This window comes from Chiloscyllium plagiosum, unplaced genomic scaffold, assembly GCF_037043375.1.
Source record: "Chiloscyllium plagiosum isolate Xiang-an unplaced genomic scaffold, Cpla_swu_hap1 HiC_scaffold_10, whole genome shotgun sequence".
Taxonomy (NCBI): domain Eukaryota; kingdom Metazoa; phylum Chordata; class Chondrichthyes; order Orectolobiformes; family Hemiscylliidae; genus Chiloscyllium; species Chiloscyllium plagiosum.
In genome coordinates this window covers 102,255,697-102,276,268 of record NW_028270148.1, presented here as the reverse complement: position 1 = coordinate 102,276,268, position 20,572 = coordinate 102,255,697, and the positions used below count along the sequence as shown (strand labels likewise).

Here is a 20,572-nt window from a genome sequence, read left to right as displayed (position 1 = left end):
GGAATGGTAATGACATTACTGAGTTAAGGATGTTACTTATAAACATCTGTTATGATAGATACTGGGTTGGTTCAAACCACCTTCTCAAATATGACTGTAAACAATTGTTTAACAAATACATTAATTATACTAACTTCAGATGTTGTTCTCTCTAAAATTGTTGATTGATTTGTTGTTTAAAATTGTTGCACTTGTAATAAATGACAACAAAAAATTAGTATGAAATTTTACAACAATGTGGCTGCTCTCATTTGCTTGATATGTTTATTGACACAACAAGCTGAATTTTACTGGTTAGTTGGAAGTTCATGCCACTGACATGTATAGACAACAGGGGACCCTGTCACATGAAATTGATGGGCAGCAGCTAGATAAGTGGTTCCACTGGAGTTCGCTTCAAGAATTGCTGGCTAAGTCAGAGGGCTAGCAGCTCAACATCCTCAGTATTGCCACTACGAACTGTAATCACTGCTGCAGCAAGCAGGGGCCCTGCAGCTTTGGAAGATTGGCTAAAAATATATACATTTTAAAAACTCATGCCCCGAGAACTGAACGGGAAACACTTCCAGGGATTTTGTTGGAGTTGCAGATGCTATCTTCTGTATTGGTTGCCCTCTTTTTAATAATAAAAGCCTTTCCTCACTTGGGCACCTACTGGGAGACTTTATTTAGCTGAGATACTTTCCATATGGCAAGAGGAATTGAAATGCTGGCAGCCTAGAAAAAAATACTCTAAATAGGGCCTTTACATATTTAAATTGACTGCTCACCTCTATGTGGTAGGCAGTCTGCCCAATTCCGAATCCATTATCAGTAAAATTACTTAATGTGGAACATATCCAAGAATCTGGCCTACCAAGGATCCCTGAAATTTTATGAGCTTCCCATCTCTATTCCCATCTCCTGGGGGTCAGTAAAAATGGGTCCAATTATTCCTTAGCACACTTTAGTCATCCTTTCAATCACAAAATTACCTGATTACCAAGATAGCTAACATTCGCAAAATCCCACCATATGCGCCCTAAGTGTTTTCGATCCATGTAATGGCAAAGACATTATGTTGTTACTCCTATGTACAATGGTACCACTTGTACTGTTCTGTAAATCTAATGTATTCAGATTATCCCTTTATTACTGTATCTTTTACATCCTACTTGATTTCTGACTTCACTAACAGCTTCACTTAGAGATTGGGAAAAATGTGAAGCTCACTGAAACATTGAGTGGAAACAGCACCCTCTTCTGACCTGTATTTGGAGGCCGGAGCGTATTTAATTGGATAGGAGGATACTGGGTGCGGATCTAGCTGCCTTCCAATCTTTGCCTCGATTAAGGCTGGGCAAGATGGCTTGTGGATGGCCTTCCTGCTCTAATGCAAATTGAGGTATTTTGTATTGGCATACTCTCATTTACAAGACACGATGGACATGTCTTCATTTGTTACACCTTTGTACATGGCTGAGAAGATCAATCTTTAAGAGGCAGGTTCTGTCACTAGCACAGCATGTGAAGCTGCCAAGTGGTATTGTGAGTTGTTGCACTTGTTGTTAAACTATTGTTAACCTTTGTTGATGTGGCAGGGCTCATCAGCCCAAGAGACTGTCACTATTTCCGTCTTTCACTAGCTAGTGACTCCTGAGCACAATATTCAATGTTTATAGTTTTCTCGTCATGCCTCCAAGTAGGCCATTCCGACTACTTCACCACACAATGGTCCTCTGGGCATGCAACTGTTTTCCTGAAGCCAACTTTGTTTGATTAGGACAAAGACATTTGGGAGCTCTGCAGTTGAGAAGACCACTGCATTCATGATCTTCTCATGCCATGGTATACCCAAAATGCACCACAGTCAACAAATAAGAAGTTAATGAGCTTCTTGTTACCAGGTTTTACAGTCAAACAGCAAAGTATCAAGAACTTAAAAACTAGTATAATGGTCTTATGGTTTAGCTTAGTGCTATCCAATATGTTTTGCATATCGGTCAAAGGTGGAAGCAGCATTCCTTCAGAATGTATTGAGTTCCGTATCAAAAGAAACGTTGTCTGTTACTCTGATGCACCCAAGGTAGCAGAATTTGTTAATCACTTTCAGCAGAATGCTAATTGGCGTGACTGGCGCAGACCTCAAACACCTTGTCTTTCCACCATGCGTTTCTTTACATTTATAGTCAGAAAGAACTAGTTACAAGAATGGAAGAGACATATGATTAGATTCCATACAGTATGGAAACAGGCCACCTGGCCAACAAGTCCATGCTGACCCTCCGAAGAGTAACCCACTCAGACCCATCTCCCTTTGACTAATGCACCTAACATTATGGGCAATTTAGCATGGCCAATTCACCTAACCTGCACATCTTTGGAGTGTGGGAAGAAACCAGAGCACCAGGAGGAAACTCACGCAGACACGAGGAGAATGTGCAAACTCCACACAGACAGTCGCCCAAGGCTGGAATCAAACCTGAGGTCCTGGTGCTGTGAGGCAGCAGTGCTAACCACTCTGCCACTGTGCTGCCCTCGTGGGACCTGAATGGGAAACAAACTTGGGCGAAGTTAATGTTCACTTAATGGCTTAATTCTGCCCCAGCACATATTCAACAGGTGGGACAGTTACCATGCAGAGATCCTAAAAGGCAGACAGGGAAATTATTGCAGGCTCCTCAGGAGAGGGGGTATGGGTTGGTAAATTATTCCTCAGCACTTGGTCAAGAGACCAAGCATTGAAAAGGGAGACCTGCTGACAACCAATGTCGAGCACTTTCTTCCGATACCTCTGGCATCCCCTCAGCCATCAATTCCATTGCTTGTTCACTCATGTGGGGTCTGAGTCTCTCACGGATTCTGGGCTTCTGATAGGTGTATTATTGGCAGCTATCACCTCCACTAGTGGCACTGACAGCAATGAGGAATAGCCAGCCTCTGATTGGGTAGTAGAACTGAGGGATGTGGAAAGAACTTCTGCAAGCAGGGTCCTTGAACTCAGGGAAGGTCTTCCGCTGTTCATTCAGTGTCTCCCAAAAGGAGGTGATGTGGGGCTCTTGCTGATCTCCAGTTGAGAGGGTGAAAAGTCTAATTATTCAGATTAAATATCATATATTAATTGTTTCTCACCACCTAGATATTTACTGACTTGCTTAGCTTTTGCAATATTTACTTTTGTTATTATGAATTTATAATCCAAGATATTTTGCTTTTGCCATGACAAGGAGTAATTGAGATTAATAACAGAGGCACACTTAAATAAAATCTAGTTGGATACAATGAGGGAAAAAAGAAGAATGAAATGCAGATTAAAGTTTAAGTGCGCGGTGGCTCATGTAAAACCTGATTGTTTTTTATATATGTACTAATTCACTGGGTTTGTGTCACTGGCTAGGCTAGCATTTACAGTTCATTCTTTATTACACTGCAATAGAGGGAGTTGTCTTATTTAACCACAGTAGTTCTTGGTCTATAGGGACATCAACAATGTTACCAAGGAGGAGGATCCAGGATTTTGACCCAGTAATTCAGCTCCATGTCAGGATGGTTAATGGCTTGGAGCAGAACTTGCAGATGGTGGCGGTTCCATCTGTCTGCTGCCTTGTCCTACTAGGTGGTGCTGTTGAAGGTGCTTTCATTGGAAACTGCAGTACATCTTATAGATATTATACATTGTTGACACAGTCCATTGGCGGTAAATGGATTGCTTCGGTATTCCAAAATTATATGTGAAGTAATTCTTCATACTTTCATAATAAAAACATGAAACATCTCATTCCAAAATCTACTTCAGGCCCTCCCTCCATTGTTTGGGTGCTATTACACATTTTCTGTTTTACATTACTAATAAATTATGAGCTGAAAATGTGTTGCTGGAAAAGTGCAGCAGGTCAGGCAGCATCCAAGGAGCAGGAGAATCGACGTTTCGGGCATGAGCCCTTCGACGTTTCATGCCCGAAACGTCGATTCTCCTGCTCCTTGGATGCTGCCTGACCTGCTGCACTTTTCCAGCAACTCATTTTCAGCTCTGATCTCCAGCATCTGCAGTCCTCACTTTCTCCTAATAAATTATGAGCTAAACATATCACATTAGATGATGCACAGACCTTGCAGCTTTGAATTTTCTACGCACAGAAGTTGAGTAACTTCCAGGAAGTCCAGATGTTGAAATCAAGGTCAGGTTATGAAACCGTAAGTGTGGACTGCAAAGAAAAAAAACAAATCAACAAATGCAGTAATAGAAAGTCAGTAATAAACGTGAATCTGAATAGGGATGGAAGAACGAGAGATAGGTGACACATTAGGTAAGGTTCTTGCTGTATCTTACCGAACTCACCTCATTGACTACCTACTCCCCTCTGGTATTTGTACACCTTATTTTAGAGCCATCTTCCAGAAGAACTTGCCACTCACCAGATAACTGAATTTCGTCACAAGGAAACATTCAGTGCCAGAACGCACCTGGCTGGAGGAGGAACCACACACACAGGCCTCTCAGAACTCTCTTCTTAGGACACTTCTGAGGTATCTGACCTTTCAACTCCTCCTGGAAGTTGAAGCCAAGGAGAGTCCACACTCCTCTTGCCAGAGGCAAGTGGACCATAGCAATTCAAGATCATCCAGACACAATGACTCCATGGTCATCCACCCAAAACTCCAGGCCAAGGGTCTCCATTGGCAAGCAGATTCCTTCCACCCCAGCTGTAGGATCTGGGACTACATTGAGACAGCGGTGCCCAGACTGGGTACTCCTGGTGGTGATGTGCCCAGAACCTGGATTCTTGGCAGTGTCAGCGAGGCAGCAGTTGCAGCAGAGCCAGGGTCTCCTGGGGAATTGGCATAATTGTTTCTGTTCCTGAAGAGGGACTCCTTGAGGACCAGAATGTCTTGCAGAGACTTCGCAGAAGCCTTGAATCCATGCTTGAGACCCAAATTTGAACAGAAGATGAAGTCTTATTGTAGTAAGATGAAGTAATTTCTTTTTATCCTTATTGTACCTCAAAATAGTGCTGGACTGTGGTGACAAAACATATATCTTCAAGATATATGTGACAATAAATAACATAGTAAGAGGAATTAGAGTCATACAGTCATAGAGATGTACAGCACAGAAACAGACCCTTTGGTCCAACCTAATCTAATCCCATTTGCCAGCACTTGGCCCATATCCCACTAAACTTTTCCTATGCATATACCCATCCAGATGCCTTTCAAATGCTGTAATTGTACCAGCTTCCACCATTTCCTCTGGCAGCTCATTCCATACACGTATTACCCTTTGTGTGAAAAGTTGGTCCCTTTTATATCTTTCCCCTCTTACCCTAAACCTATGCTCTCTAGTTCTGGACTCCCCCACCCCGGGAAAGGACCTTGTCTATTTATCTCATCCATGCCCCTCATGATTTTATAAACCTCTATAAGGTCACTCCTCAGTCTCCGATGCTCCAGGGAAAACAGCCCCCGCCTATTCAGTCTCTACCTATTGCTCAAATCCTCCAATCCTTATAAATCTCTTCTGAACCCTTTCAAGTTTCACAACATCCTTCCAATAGGAAGGAGATAAGAAATGCATGCAATGTTCTAAAAGTGGCTTAACCAATGTCCTGTACAGCTGCAACATGACCTCCCAACTCTGATACTCAATAGTCTGACCAATAAAGGAAAGAATAACAAACGTCTTCTCTATCCTATCTTACCTGCGACTATACTTTCAAGGAAGTATGAACCTGCACCCAAGGTCTCTTTGCTCAGCAACACTCCCTTGCAAGTGTATAAGTCCTGTTGTGATTTGCTTTTCCAAAATGCAGCACCTCGCATTTATCTGAATTAAACTCCATCTGACATTCCTCGGCCCATTGGCCCATCTGATTAAGAACCCATTGTACTATAAGGTAACCTTTTCAGCTGTCCACTACACCTCCAATTTTGGTGTCTTCTGCAAACTTACTAACTATACCTTCTATCACACAACACCAGGTTATAGTCCAACAGGTTTAATTGGAAGCACACTAGCTTTCGGAGCGACGCTCCTTCATCAGGTGATACTGGAGGGCTCGATCGTAACACAGAATTTATAGCAAACATTTGCAGTGTGATGTAACTGAAATTATACTTTGAAAAATTGATTGGCTGTTTAGCCTTTCATCTGTTAGAATACAGTGATAGTTTCACTTCTTTCATGTGTAAATCACAAAACCTTTTTTTTTAAAGTTGCATTCTCGGGTTAGCTGTTAACAATGGTGATAGCTAGACAATATGTTGAAGGTGTTAGCCCCCTGTGTTCTCTGTCTATAACCTGATGTTTAGATTGATTCTAATCTAAAAAATGAGATAACAGAGTTTTACATAAATTCATGCAGTTTTTGAGCTCAGAGTTCTACATTAATGTATGCAATTTTTGAGCAAAGTGAAATGTAACTCTGCAAGTACAAATTCACCCCACAAAATATATGTGTGCATGTGGGTTTTTGTCTGTCTGTGTGTGTGTGTCTGTCTGGGGTGGGGGTTGTGAGTGTGAGAAAGTGTGTGTGTAGTGAGTGCAGAGTGTCTTAAGTCTGTGAGGGGGTGCATGTGTGAGTGTGGGAGTGTGTGTGTCTATAAGGGTGTGTGTGGGTGTCTGTGCACGTCTGTGTGTACCTGTGTCCGTGTGTATGTGAGAGTGTGCGCGTGTAGGAATATCTGTGTGTGTGTGTGTGTGTGTGTAGTGCAATGGTGATCACCTGTAATGTGACATGAACCCAAGGTCCCGATTGAGGCCCTTCCTATGGGTACCGAACTTAGCTATCACCCTCTGCTGATAGCTAAGTAAAACTCTGTTATCTCACTTTTTAGATTAGAATCAATCTAAACATCAGGTCATAGACAGAGAACACCTTCAACATATTGTCTAGCTATCACCATTGTTAACAGCTAACCTGAGAATGCAACTTTAAAGAAAAGGTTTTGTGATTTACTCATGAAAGAAGTGAAACTATCACTGTATTCTAACAGATGAAAGGCTTAACAGACAATCAATTTTTCAATGTATAATTTCAGTTACATCACACTGCAAATTTTTGCTATAAGTTCTGTGTTACGATCGAGCCCTCCACTATCACCTGATGAAGGAGCGTCATTCTGAAAGCTAGTGTGCTTCCAATTAAACCTGTTGGACTATAACTTGGTGTTGTGGATTTTTAACTTTGTACACTCCAGTCCAACACAGGCATCTCCAAATTATACCTTCTGTGTTCACTTTCAAATCATTTATATAAGTTATGAAAAGTAATGAACTCAGGACCAATATTTGTGGTCACAGACCTCCAGTCTGAAAAGCTATCCTCCACCACTACCCTGTCTTCTGTGCTAATTCTCCCAGTATACCATGAGATCTAAACTTGCTAACCAGTCTCTCATGAGGAACTTTGTCAAATGCCTTACTGAAGCTCATATAGATCACGTCCACCACTCTGCCCTCAGAAATCCTCTTTGTTACTTCTTCAAAAAACTCAATCAGGTTCGTGAGACATGATTTCCCACACACAAAACCATGCTGATTATACCTAATCAGTTCTTGCCTTTCCAAATACATGTAAATCCGTCCCTTAGGATTCCCTCCAATAACTTGCACACCATTAATGGTCAGGCTCACAGCCTATAGTTCTCTGGCTTTTCTTTACCATCTTTCTTAAATAGTAGCACCACGTTAACCAACCTCCAATCTTTCAGCACTTCACCTGTGACTATCAATGAAAAGAAGAAAACCTTTCGAGGGCACTCTAATGACTTGGGTGATATTGCACTGCTTATGAAGTATCACATTTGTATAAATTTGATTAGTTCGTTCCTCATCTAATTGCTTGATCCTCTGCCACAAATGTTACCTGTGCTAGCATGATGCCTAACGAATATTGATACAGGATGCATCATGAATCGAATTCTGTATTGAGTGCTTGTTGCAGCACATGAAAGCAAGATGGACAAGGCGTATATAAGGCTATTGGTTATGCTGAAACCATTGCCCCTTGTCCTAAAACACACCCCTATTACTTTCTTGGGTAAATGTGCTGGCATGAAAGAGGTGGTCAGCAATATCTGGGACAAGGTGGTGAACTGGGAGCCCTTACTTTAAGATTACCAGGGATTGGGGGCCAGCAGTTATGTGTCATAAGCAATGCAGAGTCTGTTTGAAATGTTTTGTCCTTTAAAGGGCTTCAGATTGGTGGCTATTGATGCCCCCTTTCTCTCAAGTTGACACTTAATCCACCCACTGAGTGTGGTCACAGCCATTTTGTTCTTCGCTGCGCACTTTTGAATTCCAGCTCAGTGTGCACTTGAACTTGGACAAAATCTCCTCCGTGTGACCCTATTCCTATCCATGTTGTACCATAATCCCTCCGTATAAATACAGTTTCCTTCTTCACAATTGTCATCCCCCATCCATTCCAGCCTTCAACTCCAATCACAGTGAACGTGTTCTCGAATCACCTTCCTGTAGCCCAGTCTATACCTCCTATCCCCCTTTTCCTTTAGTTTCTGTGGTTGTACCCAACAAACTGATTCAGCCCAGCCACCTCAGCACACCAATCAGACTCATGACTGATGACTGTACATCTCTATGACCAGATCAGCTTCACGTATAGGACAGTCTACTATGGCACTACACGATTGATCGTGAACCACGTTCTGGGCTGCAAAGGCATGAACCTCCTGATCAAGAACACCTTTACTGGATGCCTGACTATGGTCAATCCTCGAGAGGCTGCCTTTGTGTCGGAGGCTGCCTTTGACTTACAGTGCCAAGATCCCCTGACCTACAGATCCCTCCATGAACTTTTGTGAAGACTACTCCCTTAAGATTTTGAGACATGGTTGCATATTTGAGGTCCTCACAGTATGTTTGTTGCGTAAACTGCTGCCATGTAGTGGAGGTGTGAGATTGATGTAGCACACTGCCGTTGAGTAAGGTTTTTCATTTTTATTATGGATCATTATCTAATGACTGCTGGTGGAAAGTGCAGGTGTACAAAAAGAAGCAGACAGCATGCGGCTTCCCAAAGTCAGAAAAACTGGCATTATTTACTACTTTAAGGCTGTAAATGAAAAGTGGTCATTTGACTATGCACAATGAAGAAAAGCTGCAAAAAAGGTTAATAAAAATAAAAACAAGTAACTTAAGCATTTGCAAGTGAAATCAATGAAAGACTTAATGAAAAGGTTCTACAGGTAGGCAACCCTTTATCCGAAATCCTGAAATCCAAAAAGCTCCAAACTCCAAAGGTATTTTGTGAAGCTTTTTTCTCATTAACAAGGTTGTTTGGCATGCAAACAGTTAACCCAACTCCACATCCACTCGAAGCATCTCACTCAGATGCAACGTGGGGGGGGCGGGGGGGGGAGGGTGTGTGGCCCAGCACTGGCAGGCCTCAATTCTGTCTCTGGGCCCATTTTACTCATAGTGAGTCTGCTCTTCAGTAAGATCTTTTTTTTAAATTCACCATCAAACTGTCACTTATTCTGAAATTCAAAAAATTCTTAATTCTGAAAACCAGGTGGTTCTGAGCATTTTGTATAAAGGATTGTGCACTTGTACTAATGTTTAACAAAATCTTCAAGATATATTCTTACAGTTCAAGGCACATTATGCATATTAGCATATTTTCATCACCATTACTCTATGCACAACTATCACAAACTATACAAATGCAGAATTATATTACCAGAAGACCAATGTTTCAAGGAAGGAGATCCCAACCTCCGAAGCACCAACCACTACAATTTGTGAATTGATGGTCAGCTTTGGCTCCATGGTCAACTTTCGGTTTATATGGTTTAAAGCATACTTTAGCTGAAACAACATAAATAGAAGTCATTAACAGTATATAATTTTATCTTTAGTTCATCTTCTGAAACTTCTGTTTCTTGCTGAGATAAATTTCATTAGATACCTGGTCCAACTGTTTATTCAAAATTTTGAACATGTGAGAGTAGATATCATCAGACTTCTTTAATATTAACAGTCTGAATCAAGCATGATCTTATCATTATATGACCTTCTGCACTCATATATGCTTTCCAGTACATTCCACAGTAACCGTATTAAAATTTAGCTTCCTATAACCCAAATCGCAAGACGCTAACCGGACCAAACTTTTGTACTTTACTGACATCAGCATTCGCAGAGACTAGAAGTGCAGTCTGGAAGCTTCTGATCAGTAAACCTTGGTGCTATTCATCTGATGTAATGCAGCAAAATGGTATTATCTTTAATAAAGTAATTAAAATAATACAATAAAGGAATAAAGTAATGGGTGTCTTGTGGTTTTGCGAGTTCAAGCTCAACTATATCCTATTTTATATCAGCAAGAGCATTATAACATATATAAACAATCTATCATTCTATTCATTCAGTTGGAACAATAATCCAGCCTTTCCATTTTCAGGCTGCAAAATCAAATAGTGAAACAATTTGAGATCAATTACAAGTCATTTATGATAGGTGATGAAATTTGGAGGTATTTGTAAATTTGCAAATATGTAGATTGAAAGATGTTTAAAACTTTCCGTTCAAAGTAACTAAATCTGACTGTCTTACTTCCTTGTTTATAATACTTCTGACAACTTGAAGTTTAACAGATGTGCACTTGATAGAAAACAATAATATTGCTGTTCATTCTTTAAATCAAAATCATAAATCCATTCATAGGTACAGATTATAATTTCACTATAATAATGAATCATGGCCGTTCAAGAGAGAAATAAAAGACTATGTTTCATGCAGCTTATACTTGTTTGAGGGTATAAATCAGTAAATAACTGCCGGTCATCCAACAGAATGCACAGCATTCTGTGAGATCATGTATCACCAATAATAAAATAAAACTAGCAATTATAAATGTTCATTGTAAACAAATAAGGCAAAAGGGGAAAAGTAAACAAGATTTCAACCACCAATTTAAAAATTGTCCATTTTGATTAAATGGAAAGGGATTATAAGCAATTCACCAATAAATTGAAAACTAAATTGGGAATCAAATCATAATTTCAGAAAGCAATTATCTAAAAACTCATGTTCAGACAATCCACCAACCATTAAACAGTTTCTGAACCTGAACTCACTATTTCAGTTGTGCTAGACTAACTTCCCTGAATGAAAATGCAGAAAACTGTAATTCTTGAAGCACAATCTAACTATATCAGTTTAACTACAATATTTACATATTGTACATTAAATCTATAACCAAGACTCAGCACACAACATAGCCAGCATGTGTAATTTTGCAATTATCTGGTTTACATTTATATTACAATCAGATGTTACATAAACTGGCTTAACATTTCAGTCTTGACAAGTTTGGAAACAAGCATTTAAGATTATTGCAAATAAAAAGGTGTGCGATGTCAAATCTTTTCTGCTTGTACTCATCAGGGCAGAATTATAAGAATACCAAATATTAAATGGAATAACAACTTACATTGCATGGGAAGAGGGTATTGGGAGATTGGCAAGTGAACTCCGAATGGAAGAAACACTGCCATGGAAAATGCAACACGGAACAGCTAACTGTTAAGCTATCCTGGCAAGTCAACTCTGATTATTCAAAGCATCAAAAAGTACCAAAGAATGGCTGTCCCTCAAGCTTTTGTTTAGTTGAAAAGTGCAATGTATGGGTATGCTCTTTGTGTTTGTAAAGGACAGGGTGCTGTGTGTGAATATGTAGCTTCTAGCATATGTAAGTGAACCATATTGTTAACCTAGGCTAATAATCTTAAATTTGTTATTTTCAGCAAAATCCAATATCTATTGTCACTATTGAGCTAATCACTTCAAATCATAGAATCGCTACAGCGTGGAAGCAGATCATTCAGCCCATCAAGTGCACACTGACCCTATGAAGAGCATCCCACCGAACCATTCCCCATGGCTAATCTACCGACCCTGCACATCTTTGGACTGTGGGAGGAAACCCACACAGACAAAGGGAGAACGTGAAAATTCCACACAATCCCCCCTAGGGTGGTTTCAAACCTGGGTCCCTGGCACTGTGAGGCAGCAGTGTTGACCATAGAGCCACCATACAGCCCTGTTAAGGCATTTTAGTTTTCAACCCATCTGCAAATGAGAACAGTTTCTCCCTATCTACTCTGTTCAGCCTCCTCATGATGTTAAACAGCTCCACCAAAACTGTTATTAATATCATCTTCTCAAAAGAGAACAGCACTAGCTTTGTTAATCTAACACAGTAACTGAATTCCTTCATTTTTGGAACTAGTTGTGCAAATATTTTCTGCAACTTCTCCAATGTCTTCTAATGTTTCTGATGGGCAGTACCCAAACTTTGACTCAATATTTCAGTTGAAGCCAAGTCAGTGTTTTATAATGGTTTACAGTGCTTTATGCCTCCACTTACCAAGCACAGGATTTCTTATTATTGTATTTGTTTTCTCAAACTTCATTTTGTGCATATACACCTCCTGATCATTTTGCTTCTGCATCTTATTTAGACTGATACATTTTATTTTACATTATCTTTCCTCACTCTTCCGACCAAATTCTAACATTGGTCAGACCACACCTGGAGTGCTCCTTGCAACTGTGGAGGAAGTTAACACAATGTTTTATTAATGAATGTGACAATTTATACTGGATAACTTGTGTAACTTATAAATGCGAACTCAAATGCATTGTTTTCATGAAAAGGCAGACGTTTGGAGAAATTGTGCTTAAGTCTATCGGCTGGTTTGTGCTGGATTTCTATTGCTGCTGCCAGTGCCTTTATGTGCAATCTGTGACAATTATTAACACCTGTCACTTCAAACAAGGCCAGCATTATGAAACAGTCACCAAGAAATTAAACAAAAAATTCAGAAGAAACATTTTAATTCAGAAAATGGTGAATATGCACAACTCACTGTCAGACGGATAGAACTGAATAGAATGGTACATTTAAAGGGAGATTATATTAGCACATGAGGGAGAAATAAAAGAAAAATCTGCTCATGTCTTGAGTGGATACTCAAATATATGCTAGCAGTGTTAATTACCCTCAGGGGAAAATTTTAGTCCCAATCTGGTGAAGAAGTCTTGCCTTGAAGAACTACTGATTATTTTAATAAGATTAGTTCAAAATCCAACCAATGCTTGAAGTAGAGCCAGTGGCCACCAAAGATAATAGAGTTATACTTTAAAGTACATTTGGGGGTTCAGCAGAGTTTGGTTGGCAAACCCCAATGGGGGGCATGAGTGTCTTGGTTTCTGATGCAGACCTGCCTCAAGCAAGAGCGGGGAACTTCGTTTGGGGGTCCCATGTGCCCTAAAAGTTCATACCCACCTTAAATCTCATCCCCCGACTCTCAACCAAGACACTCACCGCCTCACCCCTCGCACACCCACTGCAGTCTGCCAGCCAAGCACTTCTGAAAGCAACATCACAAAAGCAGATCATTTATGGGACATTGTTTGTGGTGTTGTAGTGTTCCCCTGTGTTTTGCCAAATTATTCAAAAAGTGTGGTGTTGGAAAATCACAGCCAGTCAGGCAGCATCTGAGGAGTAGGAGAGTCGACGTTTCAAGCATAAGCTCTTCATCAGCTTATGCTCGAAATGTTGACTCTCCCGATCCTTGGATACTGCCTGACCAGCTGTGCTTTTCCAGCACCACACTTTCGTAATCTGATTCCAGCATCTGCAGTCCTCACTTTCTCCCAGGTTTTCACCAAATTATGTAGATATAATAGATTCCATGGCATTATTTTAAAGATAACAGCAGAATTCCCCCACTGTCCTTACCAGCATTTGATTACTCTTGATAACCACCACAAAAGTGACCATTTATTTCAGGGCTGTTTATGGAATTGTGCTGTGCACATATTGACTGTCATGACTTTTGCAATTTACAACAGTAACTACATTCTAAAAACACTTTATTTACTATAAAGCGCTTTGGACTATTCCAGAAAGTTGCCATATAATTGCAATTTCATTCTTTCCTTATATACTCATTATAATATTTATCAAGGGCTTAACACACCAATAGCTCCAAAAATCTAATTTATCATTAAACAACCTACAAACTGTTTAATAGGCATGGTTGACCCTTAACAGTCAAAGAATCAATTCATAAATAATTGGCATATCGAGAAAAGTAATTTACAGACTGGGTCCAGTAAATAACTGAAAGGGTGCCTAAATAATTTAGTAACAAATGACTGAGGAAATAAAGATGACCCTGTTTGATATTTCTCAGAGTCCCAGTATTTTTTAATCAGAATGGAGAACATCTCTCAGAAATAAAGTAAAGAAGGAAAAACTCAGAAAAAAAGGTAATTCTAAAATAGATGTTAATTGTGGGGAAATTGAGTAGCCAAGAAATAAAAGTAAAGCTCAGAAACTGTTGAAGAAGAAACTAACTTACAAATGAAAATTTACAAAGAAAACTTAAGACTTTTTTTAAAGGACATAAATTTGAAACATTCTACTTGTATTTCTCTACCACACTTTGGTCAATAATAAACAGCTGCTCATTTAAACATATGAAAACATATCAAAACTTCAAACTGTAAATCAAAATAGTTATTACAGATCCATTTTAGATGGCAGTGCATTAGGTGAGGATGTGGGATCAGAATTGTCATGTAGTCAGTGTATAATGGCAGACAGACCCCACTTCCTGAAGTCAATATCCAGCAAAAGCAAATTTCGCTGGGGTGGATACGAGATGGAGCACTGCGGGTGGGAAGAGACTCAAGCATGCAGGAAACCCAAACTCAGCATGGTAATTTAATCCAATTGCTAAACTCAAACAGTCTCCCTTATTGCTGGAGCAAAGGGCTTTATCCTATGGTGTCGGTGTCACAAATCTTTACAATAGACTTAAATGCTCTTGAAGAATGGATAATGTGTATACAACTGACGCCTCATAGGTTACATAAATCCCCACATTTTTGTAAACTAAAAAGAAGCTTGTGTGCTTGTATCTCTGACAGTAAAATAGAGGGATGGAAGTGCAGTAGTAATGTTACTGCACTCTTAACCCAGTTTAATGCTCTGGGGATGTGGTTTCAGATCCCACCATGGGTGATCGTGAAATTTCAATTCAATTAATAAATCTAGAATTTAAAGCTGGTTTCAGTAATGATGACCATGAAAACATCATTGATCACTGTAAATACCCATCTGATTGATTAGCATTTTTTAGCATTAAGAAATATGCTATCCTACTGACTCAGACTTTTGAATGGACACATGCTCAAATCCAGGCTTCAATTTTCACTCACAAGGTTAGGTGCGCACAGACAATTGGCCTAAATGGTGAGATGTTCTTTCAGGATAAGGGGAGGGCAGGTGTGGAATGCCCTCCCCATATCCTGCCCACCACCTGCAGATGCTCTGCGCACCTGGCCTTATGAGTATAAATTCAGGTCTGGATTTGAGCTCTGTCTGCTCAAAAACCTGAGAGAACCGTATGTAAATGTCAGCGAGGTGAAGAGCGAGAACCACTCCTTCACAACTGACCATAAAATGTGGACCATAATTTTCATCACTCTAAGGGCAAATCATTTTGTCCTTTCATGCGAATCCTTTCACTTTGTATTTCAGATTGTGGTTTCCCCCAAATTGATCTCTGTTAACATCTCCATCAAGCTATACACTTTATTCTTTGATATTGCATGATGTATGGGTATATATAGACAGATACATCACTTTTTTTGCAAGTTGAATTGTATGTTTTACACAATAAAATATACATGTTAAAATTTATGTAATATTCACTACTAAAAAATGACAATTCTAAGATGGGCAGCACGGTGTCTCAGTTGTTAGCACAGTTGCTTCACAGTGCCAGGGACCAAGATTTGATTCCACCCTTGGGTGACTGACTGTGTGGAGTTTGCACATTCTCTCGATGTCTATGTGGATTTCATCCAGGTGCTCAGGTTTTCCTCCCACAGTCCAAAGATGTGCAGGTTAGGTGGATTGGCCATGTTAAATTGCTTACAGTATCCAGGGATGTGCAGTCTGGATGGATTAGTCATGGGAAATACAGGGTTATAGAGATAGGGTAGGGGGGAGTGAGTCTGCGTGGGATGCTCTTTGGAGGGCTTCATGGCCTGCTTTCACACTATAGAGATTATGATTCTTAGAGCTCATGTGACAGCTAGTACAAACCAATGATGTTGCTAATATAACATTAATAATACTTGAAGATCCATGGTACAGCACCAGTAATGTAGAAACATATATTGTGCATTGGGATGTCTATGACATGATAAATGAGTATATGCATTAGCCTGGATTACATGTCACTCCTTTATGCTTGGTTTAAGCTCTTAAAAATTGGAACATAACTGATTAAGTCAAGTTGACTGGATCCATTCTCCTTTTTCTAAGATCTCCAGTATGGTAGATGTCAATAGTCAGCCTGCTTAATTCACTCCTCGTGACATCAAAAAATGTTTAAAAGTATTAGATACTGCAAAGACTATGGGCTCTGACAATATTTCAGAAATATTACTAAACATGTTTACTCCAGAACTTGCTGCATCCCTAGCCAGACTGTTCCAATACAGCTACAACCTGGGAATGTGGAAATTTGCCAGGTATGTCCTGTGCACAAAAAGCAGAACAAATTCAACCCACATCAGTTTACTCCCAATCATAAATGCTGCAAGGAATCATCAATGGCTCCCAAACAGCAAATACTCAGCAATAGTCTTTTCACTGATGCTCAGCTTGGATTCTGCCAGGTCCTGACTTTATTGCAAGCTTGTTATGGACAGAAGAGGTGAACTCCAGAACTGATGTGGAGAAACTGCCCTTGATACCAGTCGACATCTGACTGAGAATGGTATTAAGAAACCTGAGCCAAATTGGAGCCAATCAGAATCAGGGAAAACTCTTCAATGGTTGAAGCCATACATGGCTGAGAGGAAGATCATAGTGAATACTGGAGGACAATCATGTCAGTTCCAGAAAATCTCTTCAGGAGTTCCTCAAGATAGTGTACTAGGCCCAATAATCTTCAGCTGCTTTATCTATGACATTCCCTCCATCATAAGTTCAGAAGTTTTACAGATGTTTTATGGATTACTGTATAATTTGTCAGCATCATGTATGTCTTCTTGGACACTGAAACAATCATGTTGATATGCAGTAAGACCTGGATAAAAGCCAAGCTTGGGCTGATGGATGGCAAGTAATATTTATACCATACAATGACCATCTCAAACAAGAAGGAATCTAACTAATATCTCTCAATATTAAGTGGCTTACCATCATCAAATCCCCATTATTAATATTCTTGGGGGGGGTTACCATTGACTAGAAAATAAATTGTACCAGCCATATAAATACTGATTAAAAGAGTATATTTGAGGCTTGGAATTCTGTGGTGAGCAACTCATCTCCTGACTCACCAAAGCCTGTCCAGCATTTACATGGCACAAAGTCAGGACTGAGATGGAATACTCCTCATTTGCCTGAACAGATGCAGCTCCACAGCCACTCAAAAAGCTTGACACTATCTCGCCAAAGAATCCCACTTGATCAGCTCTCCATCCACTATATTCAACATTCACTCCTTTCATCACTGATGCACTGTAGCAGCAGTACATAACATGCACTGAAGCAAATTACCAAGGTGATATCAGCAGCAGTTCCTTTCAAATCAGCAACACCTACATACCAAGAAGGACAAGGGCAGCAGATGCATGGGAGCACCATCACCAGCAAGTTGTCCTCCAAGCTACATTCCATCCTTCCTTGGAACTAAATTGCCATTCTTTGACTGACATTAGGTCAAAATCTTGGAACATCCACCTACATAAGATGGGCTGCAGAGATTCAAGAAGCTGGCTCACCACCAACTGAAACAGAATTAATTTTTTTTTCTATTTGATGCTATTTTGATATATAAGAATAAATCAGAACACACTACGCTGCTGGCACTATAACAATTTTCACTTTATGCTTTATTTTCTCAGTCTTGCTTCCATCTTGGCACTCTCAGTTACTCTCAGGGAAATCAAGTTTAGTTCATGCATAATGATGTTTACATACAGTAATCAATAATATCACACTAAATTTATCGAATTAAACTTTATGCCTATCATACAAAATCCCTTTGCACTTTTAATGCTGATGTGCTTCATAAATTTGCATTGTAATTTATATTATTCCTCATATTTATCAAAAGTATAGTCATTTGTAATTTTAACATGTTGCTTCTGAATAAAAAAAATGACACTTCAGCATTTCTTTCCCCATGGACAATTTAAACAAAATACAATAGATTGAGGAATAGAATATGGTGATTTCAAGCACATGTAGGTCCCTGAAGAGCTCACCTGTCATGCTTCAGTAATCACTGTTGCTTGCATTTCAGCAAGGCATACAGTAATTGACCTCAGAGAGTTTAGGATTAGGTGGTTAGCCCCACAGCACACCTTATTTCAAGGGCCCATTAGCACAACGTACTGAGCATGGCACTCAAAAAAGAAATCAGATTGGATTCTGATAAGATCTGAATGATCTTGTTTTGGTTTTACAAAATTCCCTTTTATTCCTTGCTTTGTGCATCATTCAATTTATTTAGACTTTCTATAGGTGTTTATACACTTTTCATTTCATTCACACTCTTTCCTTTGGTTAATTCCATCTGAGAACTATGTATTCTTTCAAAACTATATTTAAAAGGTAATTATCAGCTCTCCTTAAAACTGATTCTAATAACCAAAAAATTAAAAACCATATTATGAAGAGAATATATTCAATGAGAGTACATAATATGACAAGGGTATCATGCCTGAGCCATTAGATGTGTCCATTTTTCAGGTGGTATGCAACTGAACTGAAGGCCCCAAAATGAAGTCACTGACTCTGTGCTACCTATCATACTGGTGTCATTAACTATAATTCAAGGAATCTGTGATTGGGAGGTCAGGATAAGGGACATTAAATGGGGACTCAGAGAAGAAATCAACGATCAGTGGTGGGAACAAGAGATATCATAATCAGAAAGGGTCTTGAAGGGCAATGAGAGGAAAGCCACAATTAACAAGAAGCTGCAATTTATAGAGAAAGGTAAGAGAGAGTTGTGATCAGAAGAGGTGAAAGAGAAACCACAACTGGTAGGGGTTGAGGGGGAAAAAAGAGTTCAAAATTGGGGGGGGAGGGCTGAGAAACCATGATTGGGAGGTGAAGTGACAGAGAGTCCACCATTGATGGGATGTACAAAGTTAAAAATCACACAACACCAGGTTATAGTCCAACAGGTTTATTTGGAAGCATAGCTTTTGGAGCACTGCTCCTTCATCAGGTGGTTGTAGGGTATAAGATTCTAAGACATAGAATGTATAGCAAAGGTTTACAGTGTGATGCAACTGAAATTATATATTGAAAAACACCTGGATTATTTGGTAAGTCTCTCATCTTTTCGAATGACCATGTTGGTTTCAATTCTTTCATATATAAATCCCAGAATTCTTTTAGAAAGTTATATTCTCAAGTGAACTTTAACAATAGGTGGCATGTTAGCCCAGATAATGCAATGAAAGTATGAGGTGACCCATGTGAGGGTAGGCAAAAGTGAGGACTGCAGATGCTGCAAACCAGAGTTTAGATCAGATTGGTGCTGGAAAAGCACAGCAGGTCAGGCAGCATCTGAGGAGCAGGAAAATCGACATTTTGGGCAAAAGCCCTTCATCAAGAATAGAGACAGGAAGCCTCCAGGGTGGAGAGATAAATGGGGGGGAGCTGAGGAGAAGGTAGCAAAGAGTGCAATAAGTGAATGGGAGTGGGGATGGAGTGATAGGTCATAGAGGAGGGTGGGGGAAGGTAGCAAAAAGTACAATAGGTGAATAGGGTTGGGGATGGAGGTGATAGGTCAGAGGAAAGGGTGGAGCGGATAGGTGGGAAGGGAGATTGGCAGGTAGGACAGGTCATGAGGACAGTGCTGAGCTGGAAGGTTGGAACTGGGGTAAGATGGCAGGAGTGGAAATGAGGAAACTGGTGAAGTCCACTTTAATGCCCTGGGGTTGAAGTGTTCTGAGGTGGAAGATGAAGCGTTCTTCCTCCAGGCATCGGGTGGTGAGGGAGCGGCGGTGGAGGAGGCCCAGGACCTGCATGTCCTCGGCAGAGTGGGAGGGTGTGGTTGATTAGTGCGGGTGTCCTGGAGATGTTCCCTGAAGCGCTCTGCGAGGAGGCGTCCAGTCTCCCCAATGTAAAGGAGACCGCATCGGGAGCAACGGATACAATAAATGACATTGGTGGATGTGCAGGTGGAACTTTGATGAATGTGGAAGGCTCCTTTGGGGCCTTGGATGGTGCTGAGGGAAAAGGTGTGAGCGCAGACTGTAATTCCTGCGGTGGAAGGGGAGGGTGTTAGGACGGGCGGGTGGTTTTTTGGGGGGCGTGGACCTGACCAGGTAATCACGGAGGGAACGGTTTTTGCGGAAAATGGAAAGGGGTGGGGAGGGAAATATATCCCTGGTGGTGGGGTCCGTTTGATGGTGGCGGAAATGTCGGCGGATGATATGGTTAATGCGAAGTTTGGTAGGGTGGAAAGTGAGGACCGGGGGGGTTCTGTCCTTGTTACGGTTGGAGGGGTGGGGTTT

At 40.3% G+C, this 20,572-nt stretch overlaps 1 protein-coding gene across 1 annotated transcript in view; it reads right to left on the bottom strand.

The window, feature by feature from the left end:
* The window catches only part of cfap61 (cilia and flagella associated protein 61), a 240,219-nt gene that overhangs the window by 101,289 nt on the left and 118,358 nt on the right, over window positions 1–20,572 (bottom strand). The window contains exons 17-18 of the mRNA XM_087990980.1: window positions 9,681–9,808; window positions 4,089–4,184 (exon numbers count right to left, since the gene is read on the bottom strand). Of these exons, the coding sequence (XP_087847106.1) occupies window positions 4,089–4,184; window positions 9,681–9,808 (224 nt within the window). The remainder of the gene's footprint in view (window positions 1–4,088; window positions 4,185–9,680; window positions 9,809–20,572) is intronic.